Below are 24,583 nucleotides of genomic sequence, written 5' to 3'. Positions count from 1 at the left end.
AAAAGGCTTATGCTCAAGATCTCCCACGGACGTACAAGAGGCACCACCTACAGTTTGGTGGTCTAAAGTCCCGTCCTGCTCCCCTCGGTTAAACTTACCACCATGAAGCATCGTGAGGATGGCGTCAAGCCGAAACGTGATCTCTTTGCGGACGGCGTACCCGTTCGTGGGCGCGTCGTGGTCTGCTACAGCATCAAGATGGCGTTTATTGGCTTCCCACGCCCCCACCAGCTTCCGCCTCTGTGGCGCCCCGGTAATGGCGCTGGCACGGTCATGGCCCGCAGTGAAAACATCTTTCATCATGGTGTCTGTCAGTGCCAGGGCTGCAAGCGAAGGCGCGGCAAAAGGCCGGTAATCACTGGCAATGACAGAGAATCGTTCTTTATCACAGTTGTACGCCTTCGCATGGACGACACCTAGTTTTGGACAGCTGGGGTGGCCAGGGTCGGTTGGTTGGGGCACACGCGCCGCCACACTTCGCACTTTGGCGTCGTAGGTAGCCGCATCACGAAGGTGGTACGTGCGAAAGTACTCGGACTGGAGCCCCATATCTAGCGAAATGTCTCGAAGATCAGCGTGAAATTTCTCTAGACATCGTTTCTTCCACAAAAGTGTGACGGGGACTTCGTCCCGACCCTCTGTGGTGGACGCCGTGGCCAGATCGCGGAGCCCGATATCCAACCAGCAGGACCGGAAGTCGAGGAACATCGGGTTGAGTGCGCGCATCACATTGCTCACAAAAAGGTCCAAGGACTGACCAAGAGTCGGCTGCGCAAAGCTGTTCTTGGTGTCATGGACCTGGAATAACAGTTTGGGGTTCTGGAAGTAGGCAAATGCAGATGCGCCGTTTATGACGGAAATCCTGATTTGAGCGCATCTTGCCTGGAAGGCCTGCCAAAATTCGCCAAGGTACTGCCCTGGAACGGTGTAGCGTAAGTGGGCGGCACGAGAGCTGTCGTCTGCCGACCAGCGGTCCGTCGCTGGTTTCTCCTGATAGGATTTGCACTTGGCATTGGCGATGGCAAATGTGGAAGGCATTTCTTGTCGAAACAAAGCCGGTAGCGTGGACTGGACGGCTGGCAAGATAGCACCGTTCACCAGTTCCTCCTGGCGCGCGAGCGACAGGGTGTAGGGAGACTTGGCGGCACGTTGCTGTCGTGCTCGCTGTGGCTTTACCGGCTTGCCATCGTTGGTGTTGGGGAAAAAGACAAACACGTCCATAGGAATGCCGCCGGCGACGAACGAACCGAGCAGCGTGTGTCGTGTGTGGCCCAGGTCGACGCCATGCGGCGCGATGATCTGATTCCCCGCGATGGACCGCGTATAGGGCGGGTTGAAGGAGAGCCGGAATGAGTTGTTGTCAGGCCGGATGGCGGCGAGGCTTGTGGGGCCGAGCCAAATACTGTCCACATCCCATGCTCTCGTGATGCGCACGTCGTGTATGCGGATGTCGCACTCCGACTTGGACAGCGACAGCGATGCTGGTGGTTGGGCAAGAAGTGACTGCCATTGTCGACCCTCGGTTCGCTCGTGCTGCGGTTCCAGTGCAGGCTCGAGCCTATCTCGGATCCACTGTGTCATTTCCTGTATGGAAAAGCAGTCCCGGTCTACATCAGGCGACTGCTGATGGGGCTCTTGACCTATATGCTCCGTCAGCTCTGCAGATATGTTGGTATGTAGAGGATACATACAAGCGCAGCGACCAGACAGCGTCTCTTGGAATATGCGCAGGTAGGCATCGGATTGACGTGAGAGAAAGGTACGACCGGCGGTAGACTCAGCCGACTCAATGGCGGCAACAATCTCATCAAGAGGATGGGGAGCAACGGATGATGCTGACCCAGCTTCAGTGGGTAGTGCGTGCTGAGGTCCGTCTGGAGAGGACAAAGTCTCGACGCACGGCGTAGAATCGTCCCCAACATACCCCTCCACACTGAGATCCCAACTCTCATCCGACACAAACAAGCCGGACTCATCTCTCGCACTGCATTCTGGCTCAGAATGGTTGTCTTGGTGCTCACCCGCGCAGTCGCTGACCGTCTCGTTCACGTTTTTCGTCTCGTCGGCGGCGGACGGGTGGTCGCGTTCTTCCTCGTCATTCTCTGCGGTGGTACCAAAAAAGGTCTCGCCCGTCGACACAACAATCACCGATCGTACAAGCGTGGCGTCCGCTCCATTAGCTTCCTCTGCAGTGTGCTCATCGCCCGGGTCGGGCGGGTCGGCCGCTGTGGGGAAGGTCGCACTTGTCGATTCGACTGGCGGTTCAATCGGAGCGGGTGACAGGATACGCACTTGACTCTGGGGTGTGTTTGCCTCGTCGATGTGCTCCTGCCAGCGCGTAATGCGCTGCCTGGCCCTGTGTTGCTGGACTCGACGGGTGGAGGAAGATGTTTTGGTCGCCGACAGTGTAGGTGGAGCGTCTTCACCTCGCTTATCCGGGATAGAGACACTGCCAGTAGCAGGCCGTAGAGCAAGGCAAACAGGTGCGCTCTTCACCGTTGTTTTCTCGTGCTCTCTTGAGACTTTCGTTGTTTGGTCTGAGAGGAAGGCGTTCGGCGTAGGGCTCTTGCGCTCACGGAGGTTGTATCGTTGCTCGGGTGCTGTCAGACATGGTGGACTCTGCCTCGTCAAGTCAGTTGTTTCAACGCGGCCCAAAGCAGCACTATGAAGACCATATGTCTCGCATGACTTTTGAAGTTCGTTCTTCGAACGGCTTTGTTGGTCTTGCCGTTGACCATCGTCGGTGTCTGGGACATTGTCTTGTCCGGCATGTGTTGACGCCGCGTTGTCTCTGATCTGCTCTTCAGCATGATCGACTGTGTTTATAATGCTGATGGCAGGTTCTTGCGCCACATCGGCAATGGTTTGGTCTCGTCTTGCTTGTGCAGCGGCTTGTCGTCGACGGAATGACCGCTGTCTCTCCAATTCCCGCCGAAGTTGTTGCTCTTCGGAGGTGAGACTCACTTTTCGCCGCGTCATGACAATCCTTCAAGTCACGTAGTTGGGTACCTGTATACACGTTTTATTTTCCAACTTGGTTATTATTATAGCAAGAGAGGATAGAGATGGCTGTGTTGGGTCCTATTGCAACCGCATCCTTTTATCTAGGGTAGTGCCCCCGGGCGCAGACAGGAAAGAATGTGCGACGACACCACCGCTTGGCCATTGTTGTCTCTTTCCACCCCCTATTCTGCGCCTGTGCACTCGCCGTAAAAAGAACGAGCGGGTGCAGTGTGATAACGCGTCGCAGTTGAACAGATCATCTCTTCTTTGTTTACACATGGCCGTCACAATCACACGAGGCTGAGCTATGGACAAGGGGTCCGACCAAGCATTTCGACCAACGGGAGGTACTGTGGCTTTGACAGGGGTACCGACCATCCATTTCCATGGTCTGCATTGGCTGCCTTGCCCTCGGTGGGGAAAACGCGCTCGCCAGAAGCCGGGATGTGTAACGCTGCGGCCCGTGCCGTATCGCAGCTTGACATCTGCGTCGTCTCGAGTCAGATCTGCTTCTGCTCCATCCTACCGCACGTTAACAGGAAGATGGCATGCGCAATCCGGAATACCACTGATTTGCAGTCTAAAATCTTCGTAGAGCCGACCAAAATGTCCATTACAGCCTGCTGCAGTCAGCTATCAACTTTTAAGAGCGTGCATCTTTACCGCCCGTTCGCTGTTCCCACCTCTTGCTCTTACTCTTGCTAGTCACTTCACTTTTTTTTCTGCCAAGTTTTTTTCTATTTGCTATCTAACTGTCTAACCCGACCCCAAACCGCCCTCTAATAATTTCCTACGGCATGCATCACGGCACTTACGACCTCGGGTTGCCACTGTCTCCAACGCTGGCATCTCACAGCCTCCTAGAGTTACTACAAAACAGCGCGGAGCCGCTACCCCTTAACAATTACTACGCAGACCTCCCCGCATCAGTGGACTTATATCTGGCTCTCCTGGAGAAGCCCGCGCCACCACCACCGGAGGACCTGAAACCATCAGATCCAGATTTGATACCCCACAAGCAGGAGCCTCGGTTTGAAGGCGACATGCACACGCCGAAGTGGGTGAGGGGGCACGGCGAAAAGCGCGAGGGTTGGTGTGGCCTGTGCAAGCCGGGTCGGTGGCTGGTCCTCAAAACTTCGGCCTACTGGTATCATAAGGCTTTTACGCACGGCATTAGCGCCGCCACGGGGGCCCCCTTCCAGGGGCCTCTAGATAAGAGACGAATAGATGGCAAAATGGATGTGTGGGAAGGCCTGTGTGGAAATTGCAATACGTGGATTAGACTGTTCGGCAGGAAGAAGAAGGGCACGGCATGGTTCCGTCATACATACAAGGTATATGCTGGTACGAATAATCTTCACGTTGAGGAGTAACTAACAACGGCTTTCCGCAGTGTCGTTCCCCTGCCAAAGTCAAAGATACACCCAAACTGAAGAGAGACCGGGCGCATAACGTGGGTATGCCCCGTCCTCATCTGTCGCCGATTGGCCTCGCTGGTATGTACGACCAGCAGCGAGTCCAAAGCACGACGCCAACAACTTTATCTCATGGTCTCGCGCCCGCGTGGTACGCGGCCATGGCCGACGGCGATGGTATCTACCCGTCAATACCGCAGTACATGCACCCCCTGCAGCAGCACCCACACCACCACGAACCAACTATTGGCTTGTTGAAGCCACCTTAGTTTCTGTGATCCACTGCCTGCCTGCCACACGCTACTATCGAGCCACACCGTGGTTTATGGAAGTGTGATGTTGATAACATGAGCTCTGCAACGTGTGATGTAGGTGTGTTCCTTGATATATGGTCGGTCGATATAAATGCAGTCTTAGAGCTTGTGGCGCAGTTTATTCTGTCTATTCTAGTATATTTGGCCGTAACGTGGCCTGTTCCGTGTTTTGCTCATCACCAATCGTTTCTCATGTCCTTCCAGCTAAGCATATAAGAGCGCGCCGAGCTCACAGCGTCCCACCGTGAAGCCACAGGGCCGGAGAACGACACGAAACAGCACCGACTCAAGCGTCGTTATACATGAACCCGACAGCAGAAAAAGCTGGTCGAACTGATATCGAAATTTTGATTCTATTAATCACTGTGCGTAGCAACTGGATTAATAAAGTAGCTGTTCTCCAATGGAACGCTTGTGACCCTCATGTCGTAGCTGTAGCTTTGCACCTTAAGATAGACAGTATCTTAATATAATAGAGAATAACGAATCCCAGAGCTGTTTTTCGAATCTTGTGAATAGTATCCTTAGATAGTAGAGAATGCCTTGTCATTGCTGTTCTGCACCTAACAATCAATAAAGCTCCTTGTTACATATTGGTGAACATGCGTTTGAACGAACTGGCAACACTGCTACATGTACAGCAGTTATCCACAGAGTCGTTTTCATTTCTATATGCTCTAAGCCCTCACCATTTCGTATAGGTAGAAAGTATTATAATAGTTTGCTATAATTGATAGAGCTAGGGATAGAGTTGTACACTGAAACTGAAGTGTAATGTCCCTTTTGTTTATTTCGACTTTAGTTAGGGTTAGAGCTATCCGTCCCTGTAAATCTGCCACTCTCCTGCCAGCAATTAGTAGCAGCGCAGTAAGGATGGGCGACAATATGTCCCTATTGACACCCGCGTCTCGGACCTCGTCCCTTTTGCCTTCTAACAGCGTGTTGTAGGTTGGCAGCTTACTGCCTGACCCTAATCTTTCCCTATGCTAGCATTTAGTAAAGAGGAGGAAGTTACGAGTAGTCTTAACCTAGGGTTATTTTTAGGAAGCTAAAGGCGATAAGACGTGTAATAATGTGGGTAAGGTTTTATATTACTATAAGTGTTGCTATAATCCGCCTTACTAGTAATGCCCGCTACTACTTAGAGAATGCCCACCCTGTGGTAATAAGAGAAGGGTCGGGGTTATAGAGTAAACGCTAATATAGGCCACCCACTTCTTAGCCCTACCCACATCTCAGCGCGATTTGCGTCTTTAACACCACTTTCTAAATACTATATAATAAATCTAAAAGATATTATAATAATATAATAAATACACTATTAGATATGAAATTAACTAAATAATTACTTTATAACTTTAATTCTTAGAATATTATATATAACCCTTATTAGTTATATTTTAAACTAGTTATATATATTTTTAATATCTATAATTTTAATAAAGATAAAATTAGGGTTAGAATTTACTTCTTTTTATTATTTTTATAATAATAGCTTCCTTATTATATAAAGTTTTATATTCTCTTATTTTAAAAAGAGAATTTAGACTTATTAGGTATAAAATTACTTTATAATATTATATTATATTAGCTATAAGATTTACTAGTTAGTTAAAGAATATATATTATTAGAAAGAAGGTATTAGAGTTAATATATATTAGTAGGTATTTTAACCTCTAGTAAGGCTTCTATAAGTACTAATTTTAGCTCTAAAAGAGGTATTTTTAGTGTTATTAGGAGTGGATTAATAAGTAACTTACTTATTACTAGCTTTATTATATTAACTAGTAATATACTAGCTTTTTATTACCTAATATAAATATTTTAATTTAATAGACTAGCTATTTTAATAATAATATAACTTTTAAGAAAAATCCTTTTTCTAATAGGTAAGAAATTATTATTATTAGACTAGTTACTAATCTCTTTATAACCCTAAGACTTTAATTAAGCTAAATATTATTATATTAAAAGGTTAAAGAATATAAAAGTTATAAGCTAGTAAAAATAGAACGTATATATTATAATAATAATATTTATATAAAAATTCTATTATATAATAGCTTTTATAGCTATTAATAATAAAGAGATAGTATTAACTTAAAGGTAGTCTTATTTTTAGAATAAAGATAGTTTATAACTAATAGAGAGTGACTTTATTATTAGTTTAGCTTTAAACTATTACTTTAAACTTCTAGCCTTTAAAAAGGCCTAATTCTTTAAGAAACTATTACTTTTAAAAACTCTTATTATTAAATAGTACTAGTAAATTAAGACTCTTACTTAATATTAAGATATACTTAAAGATTATACTCTAATAATATATTCTAAATTACTTTTTTAGGATAATTCTCTTCTATAATAACTTTAATATTAAGTTATTCTCTTAAAGACCTATTATAAGTCTAGTCTTATTTATATTATATTAGTTACTTAGAAGTATCTTATTAATAGTACTAATTATTAGAAGCTTAAAGAAACTCTATATAATATAAGTTAAAACACTATTAGCCCTTTTAAATAACTATTATTAGTACACTATAGAACTATATCTACTCTAATAGTAAATAATAAAGTTGCTATAGCTAGCTTAAGAGGAGGTTAGATATAGCTAGCTAGGGTTATATAGGGCTTTTAGGTAAGTTATATAAAATTACTATTTTTACTTAATATAGTTAATAAGTAAGTCGCCTAAATAAGCAAGTCACCTACTCCACCTAGTTTTTAATACCCTTTACTTTAGTACTTCTATTATTTAATAATAATTTATAAAAATCCGTTTAAAAGAGATAGGTATTATTCTTACCTTTTAAGCTCTTAAAAAAGACTTAAAACTAAATTATAAAGAAGCTATATTAATCTATAATATACCTTAAATAACTGTCTATAACTAATATAATAATTAAGTTATATAATATAACTCTATACCTAATTTAAAAAAGCTTATTAATTTAAAAGAGAGAGTTATAATAAAATATATTCTTTAACTAGATTTATAAGGACTTCCCTTTTAGTATATAAATATAGAAAATATAATAAATTAACTACTTATTAAGTATAATAGTAAATATATTAGAGTATATTAAATAAAGAACCTTATATAATAATAATTAAAGCTTATTATATAATTTTAATAAAAATATAATTATTAGAGGGCTAAATAAAAAAATCTAATTATTATTTATAGTTAGTTTATACTTTTAGAGAATATAATTATAAAATATAGTATTATAGAGTTTAATATTAATAACTTTAATAAAATTAGGTTTCTAATAGGCTTTATTATAATAAAAATAATTATTATAAAGTTTAATTAAGTTAGAAAAGTAAAAATAATATAGCTTAATAAAAGGGATAAGTTATTATAATTTAAATAGTAAATTTTTAAAACTTAATAGTATTATTATATATTATAATAAAGGGCTAAAAACACTTTATATTTTAGTATAAAGATAAATACCTACTTTTAGATTAATATATTAATATAAGCTTAAATAGTTAGATAATAAATAAAATTAGTATAGATTAGATTAAGTATTTTAATAAATATATAAAAGATTAAAAAAAGGGTAGTTATTATCTTTTAATTCTAGATAATTATAAAAGTTATTACTTAATTACCTTTAAGCTCTTCTACTAAAAGAAGAATATTATTACCCTTTATATACCTATATATTCTTTTTATATACTTTAACTTTTAGATTTTAGGTCTTTTAGATACTAAGTATAGTAAATAAAGTAGTTTTATAGTTTTTAATTTTAAAAAACTAAATTACTAATTACTTAAATAGCTTTTTAACTAAAAGTCTTAGTATATTTAATAGTTTTTAAAAAGGTATAATAGCTATTATATATAAGGTTATATTTTTATACATTTAAATATAAAGCTTTAAAATTATAAATAAACTAATTAGTAAGTACTAATAAGCTAAAAAAATAAAGCTATAAACTAAAAGATCTCTTTTTATATAAGATATAAGAGATTTAAAAGAGTAGATAGATATAGATAGTTAAGTAAAGAATAAAATATAAGCTTATAGTTATTATAAAATAAGGGTTAAAATATATAGTTAGTAATATAGTATATATAGCTAGACTAGTTATAATATATATATTTATATTATAAATATAGATATTAGTAAGGAAGAGGATTTTAATTAATTTTAGATATTCTTTTATATTATAGTTAAGTTATTAATAGTTAAAAGATAAAGAGTTAGAGAATATAAGTAACTTACTTATCTAAGTAACTTACTTATTAACTATATTAAGTTACTTTATATAAGTTAATTTTATATTTTATATATTATAGTAGAGGCTTTAATAATAAGTTATTATTATAGGTTAAAAGAGAATATTTAGAAGGGTAATTTTTATTTCTAAATATAGAACTTTATAATAAATTAATTATAATATTTAAAAAATATATTATATTAAAGAAAAAAAGGTTATTATTTTAGTACTTATTATAAGGTATTAGGCTTTTATAGTTATAATATAAGGGTATTATAATACATATATATTAAGTATATTATTTAGTATTATATTAGTACTATATATTTAACTTTATTATAATTAGAAAGGTGTTTAATTAGTAGCTATTAGGCTTAGATATTATAAGCTAATATCTAGTAAGTTAACTAGTATTATATACTATTATTTTATATTTATTAAGTATTAGACTAATAGCTACTAAAATATAGGTAAGTTTCTATTTATTAGAATTGTAGGTACTAATATTTATATACCTATCTTTCTCTTTTAGCTAAGAAATAGATTATATTTAATCTTTACTATAAAAGTTATAGCCTTTAAGATATTTCTATAAGGGCTCTTATATATATCTTACTATTATATTTAGTCTAGTTATAGACTTATAGCTATAAGTAAGTCCTCTCCTAACACTCTAATATAGAGCTTAGACTTATTTTATTTTATTATATATTAATTATACTAATAATATAGTTAATAAGTAAGCGGCGTAAATAAGCGAGTAGCGCACCTCTACTATAAAACACTAACTATTATCTTTATATTATAATTACTTAATAATAACTTATAGAAAACACTTCTATAGAAGGTAATATAATTCTTACCTTATCTACTATTAAAAAATCACCTAAATTAAGTATCTATAAAGTAGCGAAGATCTATAACGTCCTTATAATAACTATCTAATGCTAATATAATAGCTAAAACTTATAATATAATTATACTACTAATTTAAAGAAGCTTACTAATTTAAAAGAGAGAGCTATAATAAAATATATTCTCTAACTAGATTTATAAGGCCTTCCCTTTTAGTATATAAATATAAAAGATATAGTAAACTAACTACTAGCTAAATATAGTAGTAAATATATTAGAGTATACTAAGTAAAAACCTTATATAATAATAACTAGAGCTTACTATATATTTTTAATAAAAATATAATTATTAGAGAGCTAAATATAAAGATCTAATTATTATTTATAGTTAGTTTATACTTCTAGAGAATATAATTATAAAATATAGTATTATAGACTCTAATATTTATAACTTTAATAAGACTAGGTTTTTAATAAGCTTTATTATAATAAAAATAATTATTATAAGCTCTAATTAGGTTAAAAAAGTAAAGGTAATATAGCCTAATAATAAAGAATAAGTTATTATAATTTAGGTAGTAAATTCCTAGGGCTTTATAGTACTACTATATATTATAATAAAGGGCTAAAAATACCTTATATCTTAGTATAAAGATAAATACCTACCCTTAGATTAGTGTATTAATATAAGCTTAAATAGTTAGATAATAAATAAAATTAGTATAAATTAAATTAAGTATTTTAATATATATATAAAAGATTAAAAAGAGGGTAGTTATTACCTTTTAATTCTAAATAGCTATAAAAGTTACTACTTAACTACCTTTAAGCTTTTCTACTAAAAGAAGAATATTATTACCCTCTATATACCTATATATTCTTCCTATATACTCTAGCTTTTAGATATTAGCTATTTTAGTCTACTAAAAAAGGCTTATAGGTGATAAATTAAAGATCTTATAAAGGCTAGTATTATATATATTATTAAAAAAGACTTCTTTTTTATATTTTTTAATACTTTTAATAAGTTTATTATAAAAGAAAATATCTAAGGTGGTTTTTAAGGCACTAAAATTACCCCTTTTAATCCTAAAAAGGTTATTTTTACCTTAGAACTTAAGTTTATAATACTAAGTCCTTTAAACTTATATTTAGGATTAGCTAAATCTTAGGTCTTTTAGATACTAAGTATAGTAAATAAAGTAGTTTTATAGTCTTTAATTTTAAAAAAAAAAATTACTAATTACTTAAATAGCTCTCTAACTAAAAGTCTTAATACACTTAATAGTTTTAAAAAAGGTATAATAGTTATTATATATAAAGTTATATTTTTATATACTTAGGTATAAGGCCTTAAAGCTATAAATAAGCTAATTAGTAAGTACTAATAGGCTAAAAAAATAAGGCTATAAACTAAAAGATCTCTTTTTATATAAGATATAAGAGATTTAAAAGAGTAGATAGATATAGATAGTTAAGTAAAGGACGAAATATAGGCTTATAGTTATTATAAAGTAAGGGTTAAAACGTATAGTTAGTAATATAGTGTGTATAGTTAGACTAGGTATACTATACACACTTATATTATAGATATAGAAACTAGTAAGGAAGAGGATTCTAATTAGTTTTAGATGTTTTTTAATAGTGTAGTTAAATTATTTATAATTAAAGGTTAAAGGGTTAATAGAGGTGTGTTACTTACTTATTTACGCCGCTTACTTATTAACCACCTTATAGTATAGCTAATATATACTCTTATATAGAACTCTTTATTATATCTAAGATTTAAACTCTTTTTATAGTTAATACTACTAATAGTATAGCTATTACTATTAATATTTATAATATATATATAAGATATACCTATACTAGTAGTAATAAATAACTAATTTTAAACTACTTACTAGTATACCTTAAAGGGAAAACCCTTTAATAAATAACTTTATCCCTTTATAATAGCTATTTCTACACTTTTACTTTACTTATACTATCTATATTACCCCTTAGAGATATCTTACACTTAAAATTAGGTTAACTTATAGTATACTTATTTTCCTAGTTATAATAAGTATAGTAGTATATTTATATTTTTATAGCTATATTACGAACTAGAATGTATGTAAGGCAGACCGGGGAAGCGGCCTAAAGAGCGACTAGGCGGGCGCCTATAGGTCGCCCGATTAGGATGCTAAGTCACGTGACTAGATCACTGTGGATTATAGTAAGCTAGTAGTAATCTAAGGTAGTATCTTTATTAGATAGATCACTTAAAATTACTAGTAATCTAAGTAATCTAAGGAATATAATAGAGAGATAGATAGGTACTTAAGGAGGAGGTATTCTAGTAGTAAGTAGTTTAGATCTCTATTAATTAATCTAAATAATAGTTTTACTATTAAGAGTTCTACTTTTAATAAACACCTATAATACTACTTAATATATTACCCTATAGCTTTAAGCTTAACTTACTCTCTAAGAAATAGACCTACTATAACTTAGTAAATAAGCTATTATAATAAGTTATTATATAATATATATATATTAGTAGTACTTTAGCCTATTTTATTATAAAGGTATAAAGTATATAATATAACTAATAGTAAAAGGTAGATATAAAAAGCTAACTAAATTACTTTAGTTTTAATTAATAGTTAGATAGTTTTTTATTATCTTTAAAAAAAAAATTTATTATTATAAAAAGATATCTTTATATTATACTCTAAGATAAATAAAGACTTTATCTTTAATTATAATAAACTTATATTTCTTATATACTATAATATAGTATTACTTAAGAAATATAAATAGTTTAATAGAGTCTATACTAATAAATTAAAACTAACTTATTAAAGTTAGTACTAAGTAATTAATTATTTAAAAGTAATAAGTTTTTCTTTCTACCTTAATTACTTTATTATATCTTTATTCTTTTCTCTTTATATACTATATATTAGGCGTATTTATATTAGATAATACCTTTTATCTTTATAATCCTATTAGCCTATACTACTAGTAGTGGACCTGCTAATTTATCTAACTCTACCCCTAGTCGCGGAAATCTGACTCTACCCCCTATTGCTACTAATTTCCAATCTAACTCTACTGCAATTGTGCTGGACTGGGTTAGTAGGCCAGCAAGGCGTCATTCGACGCTCCATTAAGAGCAAGAGTTCAGCTGCGCATGCATCTGTTTGCGTCCAATAATGGGCAAATTTCAGCGTATTGTCTGTGAAGTATGATTCGCCAGTCCAGTGTTCTGCCCTCGTGGCAAGTGCACGTGGTGATAAGAGGTTTCCCATGTAGTTGTCTCGTTTCGAGTGTGCTTGTACCTGCTGCAAGCGAGATCCGCTCGTCTAGCATTTCCTTCTAAAAAAAGGGTCGCAGTTACCTGATGAAATCTGGCTTCTTCTGGCACAAGCTCTTCAGGGCAGCCTTCAGATTCAAGCGTGGTAAAGTCGTCCATCATCTTTGCTGCGCCTTGGGGATCCTCGAGAATGAAGATCCTATGGGCGATCTGGCTCAAGATCAAGCCGTTGGCCAGGCCTTCAGTGTGTGTAATGCTAGGTAACATCCGAATGGCCTTGCGCCGAATCTCGGGCACACGACATTTCAGAGCAGTAAAGTACAAGGAAGGAAACCCTCCCTTTTCTACGGTGAATACTTCATCAACACTGCAGAGCTTGATGCCATCTTCTAACGACCTCTGATGGTCAATGACTCGGAAGATATTTTGGTTTTGCGAGAGGATTGAAGCAAAGTTCGGAGTAAGCGCATCATATGCAACTTCTCGCTTTTGAGACAAGCATGTACCAAGCAAAATGACGGCCATGCTATGATAGTTCAGTAAGAGTCGTACAGCCAGTTGTTCCAAGAGTGACGCTGTGGCGAAAGTTGTCTTTATTGCTGTTTGAACAGCATTTTTTCAAGAAGCCAAGCGTGCCCTCAATGTGCTTTGTTGACTGACGAGCTCATGAGATATAGTCTTGAATGGATCGAGATCATCGGCCTGTGCCATGAGCTCAAAGATGGCCTGGAGAAGCTCGTCAAGTGACTGACTGGCAATTCGCGGTGTATCGAAGCAGTCATCGCATGGCACATCCATATCGTAGGTGGGTCCATGACGAAAGGCAACAAGACTCTGCGATGTCTGCCCAAGAAGTGCGAGATGCATTGTCATCTTGCCAAATGCATCGACGATATGACGATCAATCGGGTCCTGATCACCACTTTGTATCTTGTGAAGGAGTGTGCTTCCATATCGGAAATGACTTTTCATCACCTGATGCCGACCAAGCATCATCTCCACGCAAATAAAAAGAAGACATGCAATGATTGTGATCCTTAGGGATGAATCGTCCTCTTTCACAACGATTTGGCTCATCTCTTTGACGGCTTTATTGTACTCAGTCAATGCCAAACTCTCGTATGACTTTGCAAGAGTTTCCTTTGACTCGGCATAGGAAAGCCTTCGGGTGATATGTGCTCTGTGGGCTGATCCAACTGCAGCTAAAGCAAAGAAGACAAGGGATTCGGTGGCACTGACTTGAATCAGGAGGTGGTCCCAGAAATCCGATTTGAACATGCCGGAGATTTTGAGAGATTGACTCTGGCAGAAGAACTCGAATGCTTGCCTCTGATGTAAAGATCTCTGTGGAGTCATTATATTGAGGTTGTATTGGCGAAGTGCACTGACGCGAGCAAAACTGGTTAAATCAGTCTCGTAAGCCGGCCCTTGAGCGGAACCACCTCCCCATATACCGTAACCTTCACATACACGTCCCGTCTTGGTGCATTTCAAACAGGCGGGACGAGCTTCGTCACATTTTACGCGTCGGGTTCTGAATACTCGGTGAGTGAGGGGGCTTGTAGGGTAGGTGAGCTAGTGGACTCACTTGCAGGTTCGGCAACCAGACTTGACGTGTGCCCGTTTGGGAACTTGCGTCATTGTTTATTCGGTAATAGACATCAACTGCGTAATCCTAGGAGATGCTATACGCACTGATAGAATGGGCTTTGCAGTAGCTCGTTAAAAGACAACCTGCCAGGTTCCAGCGCAGATGATGAGCGGATATGACCGGGATCCATCCTACTAGTTGACGCCTGGAAGGCGGGACGGATTTTGCGGACATTAGGATGGGGGCGTCGGGAAGTGTGACGTCTTATTGGACAGTAGATTTCTGACATCCCATTGAAGCCGTGCTCTCCCAAGTCTTCCAAACGGGTGATTAATTCATGCACAATTCAGTATGCCCGGTCCTTGTTGTTATGTCATTTCCTACAGTGACTGCAGATTTCTGCGACGAATCATATCCATCGTGATGCTTACCTGATGCGTGCAATTAGGATGAGTCGAGATCCCGGTTCCTGGGCCTTTCGGGAACCATGCACTTTGATTGGCCGCTGAAGGTCATTATGCAGTCTTGTTGAAAAAGCTGCGAGCCTGCGTCCACTCTTTTTACAAAGCATGACCGTACGTGGCGCTGTCTATATGATTTGCGTCTGAAAATATTATATATAGGTACGTATCCCGCCATTCTAGGCTCGATTAACTCCCAGCAATACAATTATTCATCTTCCAATCAAGTCCAATTCATTAACGACTTTACCCATGTCTTCTACATCTCGAACACTCGGTCACAACGGGCCTACAGTCAATGCTGTTGGCTTTGGTGCCATGAGCATTGGCGGTACGTACGGGCCTGCTGGATCTGTCGAAGAACGCTTCGTTCTTCTCAACCGAGCCCATGAAATCGGCCAAACCTTTTGGGATACGGCAGACATCTACGCCGACAGCGAAGAAGTAATCGGCAAATGGTTCGCTAAGTCTGGGAAGAGAAACGACATCTTCTTGGCCACAAAGTTCGGTATTCAAATCGGCTCTTCTGGCGTGACTCTAGATTCCAGTCCGGAGTACGTTAAGAAAGCCTGCGAGACGAGTCTCAAACGTCTCCAGACCGATGTAATCGACCTCTACTACTGCCATCGCGTAGACGGCAAGACACCCATCGAAAATACCGTCGAAGCAATGGTGGAGCTAAAAAAGTGAGCCGTTCTTTTTATTGCATGTCCTACAACCACTAACAGGATGAGTAGCCAAGGCAAGATTAAGTATCTTGGCTTGAGCGAGGTCTCCGCCGCCACATTGCGACGCGCACATGCTGTTCATCCCATTACTGCCTTGCAGATTGAATTCAGCCCGTTCGCTCTTGATATTGAAGACCCCAAGGTTGGACTTCTTCAGGCTTGCCGAGAGCTTAATATCGCCATTGTAGCCTACAGTCCAATGGGACGTGGCTTATTGACTGGCATCAAGTCTTGGGAGGATGTCGCTGCTGATCCTTTCTTGTCCGCCGCGCCAAAGTTCTCTAAGGACAACTTCCCCGGCATCCTGGAACTGGTTGGAAAGATCAAACAAATCGCTGCCAAGAAACAGTGCACCGCAGCACAACTGACTCTAGCATGGATCCTGGCCCAGGGCGATGACTTTATTCCAATTCCTGGAACAAGAGGCACTCAATACCTAGAGGAGAACTTCAAGTCGCAGAGCATCATCGTTTCCGATGCAGAAAACCGGGAAATCCGCGACGCCATCAAGAATACAGAAATACTAGGAGATCGCTATCCTGCCATGTAAGTTACCTCCATCGCTGGTAGGTGGTATTTGTTGCTAATGCTGCAAAGGTTTGGTGAGTCGTTCACGTTCGGCGACACTCCAAACCTATAGGGACACGCTAGCGTTGCGACCAGATTGTTGTCGTCTGGTGGAAGAACTACAAATAAACTTGTTCGGCTCGGAAATGTTAGTGAATATTAAGTCTTGCAGCATGACATCTATTATACCTAGGCTCTCTACCCTCTTGGTTTATTTAAGTTCTGTCACGGCCTGTTTTTCCACATGTTTATCCCAGCTCTTTGCCTTGATTGTACATCTGTGATGTTTTTAACCAAGACCCCATTCCCCTCTCCGAGTAACATCCTCTCAAACTTTTTTCATCGGGTTTCAATCTAGCCCGATTATATCCAAAATACCACATCACTCAAAGGACACCACAATCGCAATGAAAGAGGCCGTTCCTTTTATCGCCGGCAATATCGGTACGCCGCTCTCTCTGGTGCAGAACTGCACCCCGTTGCTATGCTGACTCTCCTTAGTTCAATCATGCAGTAGCCGCAGTCTAATTCCCTCGCTGGTCTTAATGTAGCGTCCACTATGCAAGTGGCTATCATTCTGTAGCTCAATAAGGAACAGGGGGCATATTTCAATGTTATTGAGTGTCTTAATAGTATGTACTGATATATTAAGGCCGTTGCTATTCTGCCTGTTTCCTTCACGATTATGGCTATGAGGTTTTCTTCGCTGATATTGTTGACGCTCTCGTTGACAGAATCAAGGCTTCGACCTCATACAAAGTCATCGAGGTCGACTCAGAAGGCACCGCTAAGAACATCGTCACAAACCATGCCGTTATTAACTCTTAGACGCACGAGGTGGACCTAATCAGGGAGATCGCAATCGCTGACGATGGCACTTGCTCTGTCGGGCCTACTATTCTCAAGTTCATTTATTACTCCCATCCTCGCCAAGGGAATCAAGCGCTGTAGAAATGATGCGGGGCCCATAGACGTCATTGCATGTGAAAATGCCATTACCGCGGTTGATACTCTCGCATGCGCCCTCGCATTGCTCCATACGAAGGCATATTGCACATCTCTTACCTCCATACGCCGGCGTATTGTATACCTCCTACCTTTATATAAAGGCTGAAGCCGCACTTGCTCCTCCGGCCATGAAACCCAAGGTGCAAGTGCCTCCCGAGTGTAAGAATTTCGCCTGGCGCGGCGGGTCCATGATGGCTTCCGCGAACACTCCGGGCATGTGGATTTCCAGAGCCGATTACGATGAGAAAGGTCCTGCGCAGGCTCTGGCTCAGTTGTAGGCGAAACCTCGTTCTTCACCTACTTTGCTAGATATTTATGATGAGTTTATTATTTCCGACTCAGCACCACTCCACGGCCGGGTCTTGGACAGCGATGGAGCCGAGCATCCATCTGCATCAAGTTCTGAAGGCTGAACCCTATAATCAACCAACTTCTGAACCGCTTTCTGTTGAGATAGATCACAGGTTGCTAGGAGAGCATGAGAAGATATATTCAATTATGTTATGATATTAACAACATGTGCTTCGGCCTCCGCCACGGACGTTGCTACGGGGCTATCGTATTTTTGCGCCTAGAAGTCGCGTTCAGCACACCCTCGCTAGGGGCTTTTGATCGGGCGGTCTATAGTGCCTGCAGGTGATTCCGAGCGCTAATGCATGGCGATTTGGTGGGTGTCGGCGTGGCCTGGCCCGAGCCCGACGATATGGTGGTAGTCGTAATAGGCATCATTAAGACGGCGGTACTAACGCCGACGCACACGTAAACGTAAGCCTGCATGCCGGTGCAGTTATTATTGACGGCGGGATTCCACGAGTATAAGTCACCTAGGTTGATCCCTGTTAACAGGTCCTAACAGCACCGGAAAAACGTTCCTCCGTAGCCTACTATATCTCTCCGTACAGTTGCCTACAGGCCCAGTCAGTCGATACAACAATATAATTGACACTTTCTTCCTATGCTCTCCCAGCAACCTGTGATCTATCTCAACAGTCCCCGCGGCTTGCGCAATGTTGTAGCAGCTATCGCCCGAGACGACCTTATAGAACTTGTTGCAGCCATTCACGTGATCAGTCCGCCTAGGAGAATGAGTTAGTCCGTATAGATTACTAACACTATCAACTTTGCCGTGCTGCACGGGACGACTGTATTTAAGCTTGTCCTCCACATTTTGCTTTATCTCTTAGTGCCCACCTTAGCTTTTACTTCTTAGACTCGGCTTATTCGCTCTAATAGGCCTAATACTCGGCTAGGTTCTTTTTTAGGAAAGGTAAAGAGCAGCAAAAGTACCCTCACATTTAGCAGTCTTTCTTTAAGCTACGTACTAACGTTAGCACTATCTACATAGGAAGTAAACGCCGAAATAGTCACATTATCTTGGTAGTCTTACCATCTCTACACTCTCCTATCCTATAGCGTGAATATCCCCAACTTAGCTTACCTATCAGGGATTGTACAGCAATAAACCACAGTCTCACATCTGAAACCTGCATTGTGTGGCCGACGAACTGGTGATTCCCATCTCTTGTGAGCTTAATTTTATGGTTAATCCCTACAATCGCACGTTGTTCAGGCTTAGTCGAGCTAGTCGGGAACTTTTGGTTGAGTGGCGTCACTAGCGTCCATCCTGCGATAGTTTGTTGATGATCTCTGGCGCCAACTAGTCTTACTGCCTGAGACCGCTACCATCTAGTTATCTATGGCTCCTCTCCTCCAACAATGCATGATGATAGCCATTGTGCGGAGAACCATGTGACTCCAGAAAATGATTTTCAGCCTCACTCGGCTTTTTGCTTTAGGGCCCCCCTTGTACCCCAGCGTAGGCGCGTTTTGGGGTCTATCTGCGTTTAACTTAACCCCCACAAATTGAGCACCATGGCTCCTACAGTTTTCCTGACTTGACTGGTGAGAGCGTATTTGCGAAGAATACTAGCTTTCAGATGAATATCGTCCTTTGCCTAGCTATTTTGTCCATGTTCGTGGGCTCCCACTAACTCGGTACTTTTACACAAATTGCGGGCGGACTGAGCGCGGGCGTTCTCGAACTTTGTAATAGCTCAGTCCGGTCGCCTGCCCCCTTGGTAGCTCCTTGGCGCCCCATCTTGCCACTCCCATTCAAGAAGGAGCAGCCAAAAGTTCCCGAGGACAAGACTGGCAGGCGGCCAATCAGATATGCCGCCTGGGTAAAATAAGTTGGACAACCTTTGGAACTTTCTAAAAGAGGGCTGTAGCTGACGGGGACTCTTTTTGTCACTTAGCTTGAACGGCGGCAAAGTGGCTTGCAGGATTGTGGGAGAAGGGGAACTTTTGCCCCCAGGAAAGTAACTTTTCCCCATAGAAGCACAGCAGGGGCTTCGGCACCGAGGCGACGACAGCGTTGTCAAGAGTTCCATTCTACAGTCTATCAAAAGTCTGTATAAATGCTCTCTCCCACCACCCCAGCTTCTGCCTGAGCCTCATACTCTTGTCTGTGACTTTCATTTTTTTTTTGTTATCCACGACAAGGTGTGATTGCGCACACGCCCGAAACAATGGGCTTCGCCAGCAGATTCAGAAACAAGAGCACCGTCTCTGAAGTCGCTACCAGTGTCGAACGCACCGAGAGCCATGGCGAAGATGTCTCACGTGCTGATTTCCACCTTCGACGCATGAAGGATCAGCATCGATGGGATCCCTTCATGGACCACGAGAAGATTGATGCTGTCGACAGCGCCATTGCCTCTGGAGACCCTGAAAAGGAGGCCGCCGTCGAGGTATCCATTCTTGAGGAAGATTCGCCGTACTTGGAAGTCCGCTCCTCGGTAAGTGCTTTCCGTGACCGCTTGCGCATCGACGCAAGAGCTAACTCGCATCAAGGTCAAACCGACCGACGACGCGAGCCAGTATGTCGACACCATTCGCGCCTGGTCCATTGGCTTTCTCATCTGTACAATCGTTGGCGCCATGAACGTTCTCCTCTATGAGCACTACCTCCAAGTTTCCATCACCAGTCCTGTCGTCCAGCTCATCGCATACCCTCTCGGCACTGCTTGGGCAAAGTTCATGCCCAACGCCAGGATTTTTGGAGCTCAGCTTAACCCCGGCCCTTTCAACAAGAAGGAGCACACGCTCATCACCATGATGGCTGCTGCGGGAACGACAATCAGCTACGCCATTTCCATTTTGATTGCACAGCAAATTTTCTACGGTCAGGCTTGGGGATGGGGCTTCCAAATCCTCTTGATCATGTCAACCCAGGCCATGGGTTTCGGACTTGCCGGTGTCATGCGCCGCTTCTTGATTTGGCCCGCTGCCATGGTTGTAAGTAGCCCACTTCCACCGCAATTTTGGTCGCCAAATTTGAGGCCAGTCTGTCGGCACAAACGACAAGCCTGAGTTCCTGCTTACTCTATTCACAGTGGCCTGCGACTCTCATCACTTGCTCCGTCATGGACGGTCTGCACTCCAGAGGTTCCGTAGATCCTGTCCACGGCTGGACGATGGGTCGATACAAGTTCTTTATGATCGTTGCCGGCGGCACCTTCCTTTGGTCTTGGATTCCTAACACCATTGCCCCGTTCGTCGGAATGCTTGGACTGTTCCCCACGTGGATTGCCCCCAACAATGTTGCAGTCAACCAGGTAAGACTGACGTCCCAAGTCTCATACACGAGTCCAAATTGCTGATGTGACTCGGCCAGGTCTTTGGTGGAAGGAACGGCCTCGGCTTCATTCCAGGAACTCTGGATTGGAGTGGCGTTGCAGGCTTCTTTGGTAATCCTCTGCAGTTCCCTTCCTTTGCCTTGTGGAACTCCCTCTTTGGTGCGCTCGTCATCCTGGTCTGCGGATACGCCGTGGCATTTGGAGGTGCAGAGTTCTATCGCTATCTCCCGTTGAGCGCAAACAAGAACTTTGACCACTTTGGCTTAGTATACAACACGTCGAGGATTCTGAACAAGGACCTCACCTTGAATGTCGAGGCATACGAGGCATACTCGCCTCTTTTGATTGGCCCAGTATTCACGATGGCATATGCCTTGGGCTTCGCTGCACTCATGTCTACCGTTGTACACGTTGCTCTCTTCTACGGAAAGGACATCTGGCGCCGTACCAGGAATGCCAAGTATGAAGAGCCCGACGTTCATTTGAAGCTCATGAGAAAGTATCCTGAGGCCCCTGAATGGGTAAACACCACAAGCACCATCAAACCTGCAGGTCAACAGCTAACGGTGCAACGTAGTGGTTCTTGTCTGTCTTTGTCGTTTCCTTTGCCTTCGCCTTGGCCGCTTCTCTTACTTGGGACACCAAACTGACATGGTGGGGCTTCATCCTCTGTGTCATCATGGGTGTCGTCATGATCCTCCCCGTCGGTAAGTAGCACTTTGAACTATTGACCATGTTGATATATGGCTGACACATGACACTAGGAATTATCCAAGCCATCACTAGTCAGCAAACCGGCCTCAACATCATCACCGAGTTCATTGTCGGATACATGCTACCTGGCAGACCTGTTGCGATGATGCTGTTCAAGAGCTGGGGTTACATGCTCATGGCCAACGGCCTCACCTTTGTCTCGGATATGAAGGTCGGACACTATGTAGGAGCTCCACTCCCCCATGTGAATGTTTCTGCGTTGAAATAGCCCACTAACTTGCTCCAGATGAAAATCCCTCCCAGATCCATGTTCCGTGCCCAGTTCTTCGCTGTTGTTTGGCTGTCGCTTGTCCAAGTCGCAACTTTCAATTTCCTTCTGGGCAACATCCCCGAGTTCTGCTCCGATGATCAAAAGCAAGGTTTCACCTGTCCGGGTGCTCGTACTTTCTACAACGCCAGTGTTATCTGGGGAGTTGTTGGTCCCAAGCGAATGTTTGGTCCCGGAGCTCTGTTCTCATGGATTAACTGGTTCTGGCTGGTTGGATTTGTCTGCACAGTCGCCCACTGGCTTATTGCCAGAAGATACCCGCGCAGCATCGCCGTAAGTTCCCCGCGAACAACTTTGAAATCACCCAGCATGAGCTAACGCATACTACCAGCGCTACGTCTACTTCCCTGCGATCTTCAGCATTGGTGGTATGATTCCTCCTGCTACGCTCTGGAACCTGTCCAACTGGCTTGTTGTCGGTTGCCTGTTCAACATCTACATCATGAGAAAGTACAAGGGCTGGTGGTCCCGCTACACCTACGTCCTGGCTGGTGCCCTCGACGTCGGCAATGCAATCTGCATCGTATTGTTTGCCTTGGGCCTTGGACTGTCGGCCAAGTCTTTTCCATCTTGGTGGGGAGTCACTGTCGTTGACGAGACCATTGACGCGACAAGAATGGCACGGACCAGGATCCCCCCTACAGATGGCACGTTTATCGGGCCACCTGCAGGAAGTTGGTAGCTATTAATATTCTATTTATAGTAAAAATTGATATAAGTTTATCTTAGTTTTAAGTTTATCTTAATAAGGTATCTATTTTCGAAGTCAAGTGCCCTAGGATAAGCATTACAAGGGCCATCTTCGATTCAGGCACAAAAAGCTACATGTAGCGGTAGAGAATGGTCTCTACCCGTCACATTCGTGTGCGAGGCTTTGCGGATGGGCCTTCTGTTACCCACGATGGCTAAGCAGAAAGTTCCTGGCCAATCAGGCACGGAATTCTAGAAAGCTACTACCATCTGCCAGCTGGTTAAGAAGCTACTGGGTCAAATAGAAAACAAGTGTATATGTGTAAGGAACCATCTGAATACAGCCTTTTCGCAACCCTCATACCTCTCCCGTGGACAAAACGTCTCTACCCATAGACTCTCCATTGAGTCGGTACATTTTCAGTGTCAGGCACTTTTGGACCAGGTAGAATCTCTCTCAGCATTTCATTTATCCCTTTGCCCATTTCAGCACACTTCTTCCACTGCCGTGGATACCCAAGGCTGACTTCCTCGAACCGACACCCATCCCTCCAGTCGGTTCGCCGGATGTGAATATGACCGCTAATAACCACCTTGGCGTTAAATCTCCGATGCCAGCGGTCTGTCAATTTGGTGCCGCACCACAAGCTAAACCTCGGGATCAACGGGAGCTCAACAAGATCCTCGCGTAGCTGCCAATGGTTTGCAATCACGAAGGGCAGGGACGGGAACTGTGCCCTTGCCGCCTCCAGCTTGCTCTCAAATCTCTGCACCAGCGCTTGGCACCAGTCCTGCCGCGTAGGATACGGGTCCGGATGAAGCATAAACTCATCCGTCGCTACCGTGTCCTTTTCGCTCGCCCACTGGATAGCGTCGTCTAAGCTCACATTGTTGGGCCTGAAGGAATAGTCGTATAAGGTGAAGATGGGGGCGATGACAGCTGGACCACCTTCTCCATCCCAAATGGCGAAATCTTCATCAGGTGTGAGAACGCCGTGTTCCCGTGCGATAGCAACACACTCTTGATATTTCTGCTCTCCCCGAGCGCCGCTACCTTTACCGCGCATCGTGTACAGCTCATGATTGCCAGGACACCACCACACGGCATCGAAGCACGCAGTCGCTTTCGAGAAAGCAACTCGCAAGTGATCGGCGGATTCTCCCACGTCGCCGCAAAGGATGAGCCCATCCCCAGGATGGGATGCCAATCTGGACCAAGCTAATCGGTTGTCTGTAAAGGCTAGATGTATATCCGCGATGGCGTAAAGCTTGCCGCTGGGCATTTTTCCCGGCGTGACTGAGCTACTGGATACTCTAGTCCTCTGTCCAGGTAGTCGGGATGCTTCAGAATCGGACGCCATTCTTGTAAGTTGCAAGTGGAAGCGTTGAGAAGTACTTTTGTCAGCCCCCGCTTTGAGGCAAGCAACAGCCGCGCTAGCCATTAGTTATTCTTAGGGTATCCCATGGACAAGTCGGGGCTGAGCTTCAGACCTTGTAGTTGTATTCGGAGAAAATTACTACTGGTACTTTAAACATAAAATGCATTTCCGGGTAGGGCGAGGATTATGCTCAATTCAGTCTATCAGCTATTAAAAATAGTACTATTGAGCGGCGCGCCTGGGTCGAACTTTTCGTAGAGAGCCTAGCTCAGCCTCAATAGTCAATCAATACGTTGCTACGAGAAGAAATAAAAGCTTGAAGTTCATTAGGTTTTAAAGTGAACGACTCAATCG

At 41.9% G+C, this 24,583-nt stretch overlaps 5 protein-coding genes across 5 annotated transcripts; 3 read left to right on the top strand and 2 right to left on the bottom strand.

Moving 5' to 3' along the window:
* Positions 1-3,800: 3,800 nt before the first annotated feature.
* LMH87_003102 (uncharacterized protein) lies at positions 3,801-4,687 on the top strand (the record flags this gene model as incomplete). Its single annotated transcript, XM_056194666.1, has 2 exons — positions 3,801-4,337; positions 4,397-4,687. 2 exons carry the CDS (start codon positions 3,801-3,803, stop codon positions 4,685-4,687), a joined length of 828 nt encoding a protein of 275 aa, XP_056051582.1.
* An 8,291-nt stretch (positions 4,688-12,978) lies between these two features.
* Positions 12,979-14,766, bottom strand: LMH87_003101 (uncharacterized protein; the record flags this gene model as incomplete). Its single annotated transcript, XM_056194665.1, has 4 exons — positions 12,979-13,008; positions 13,210-13,611; positions 13,786-14,659; positions 14,714-14,766. 4 exons carry the CDS (start codon positions 14,764-14,766, stop codon positions 12,979-12,981), a joined length of 1,359 nt encoding a protein of 452 aa, XP_056051581.1.
* Positions 14,767-15,429: 663 nt separating this feature from the next.
* LMH87_003100 (uncharacterized protein) lies at positions 15,430-16,545 on the top strand (the record flags this gene model as incomplete). Its single annotated transcript, XM_056194664.1, has 3 exons — positions 15,430-15,863; positions 15,915-16,451; positions 16,503-16,545. The coding sequence occupies 3 exons, from the start codon at positions 15,430-15,432 to the stop codon at positions 16,543-16,545; spliced, it is 1,014 nt and encodes a 337-aa protein (XP_056051580.1).
* Positions 16,546-20,008: 3,463 nt separating this feature from the next.
* LMH87_003099 (uncharacterized protein) lies at positions 20,009-22,842 on the top strand (the record flags this gene model as incomplete). The annotated part of the gene is made up of 8 exons (XM_056194663.1): positions 20,009-20,278; positions 20,334-20,777; positions 20,876-21,097; positions 21,157-21,639; positions 21,696-21,825; positions 21,883-22,055; positions 22,119-22,433; positions 22,492-22,842. 8 exons carry the CDS (start codon positions 20,009-20,011, stop codon positions 22,840-22,842), a joined length of 2,388 nt encoding a protein of 795 aa, XP_056051579.1.
* A 394-nt stretch (positions 22,843-23,236) lies between these two features.
* On the bottom strand, positions 23,237-24,133 carry LMH87_003098 (uncharacterized protein; the record flags this gene model as incomplete). The annotated part of the gene is made up of 1 exon (XM_056194662.1): positions 23,237-24,133. One exon carries the CDS (start codon positions 24,131-24,133, stop codon positions 23,237-23,239), a length of 897 nt encoding a protein of 298 aa, XP_056051578.1.
* Positions 24,134-24,583: the final 450 nt, after the last annotated feature.

Source organism: Akanthomyces muscarius, chromosome 3 (assembly GCF_028009165.1).
Source record: "Akanthomyces muscarius strain Ve6 chromosome 3, whole genome shotgun sequence".
NCBI lineage: Eukaryota > Fungi > Ascomycota > Sordariomycetes > Hypocreales > Cordycipitaceae > Akanthomyces > Akanthomyces muscarius.
The sequence above is the reverse complement of the archived record's forward strand: the minus strand, read 5'-3'. Positions and strand labels throughout refer to the sequence as shown.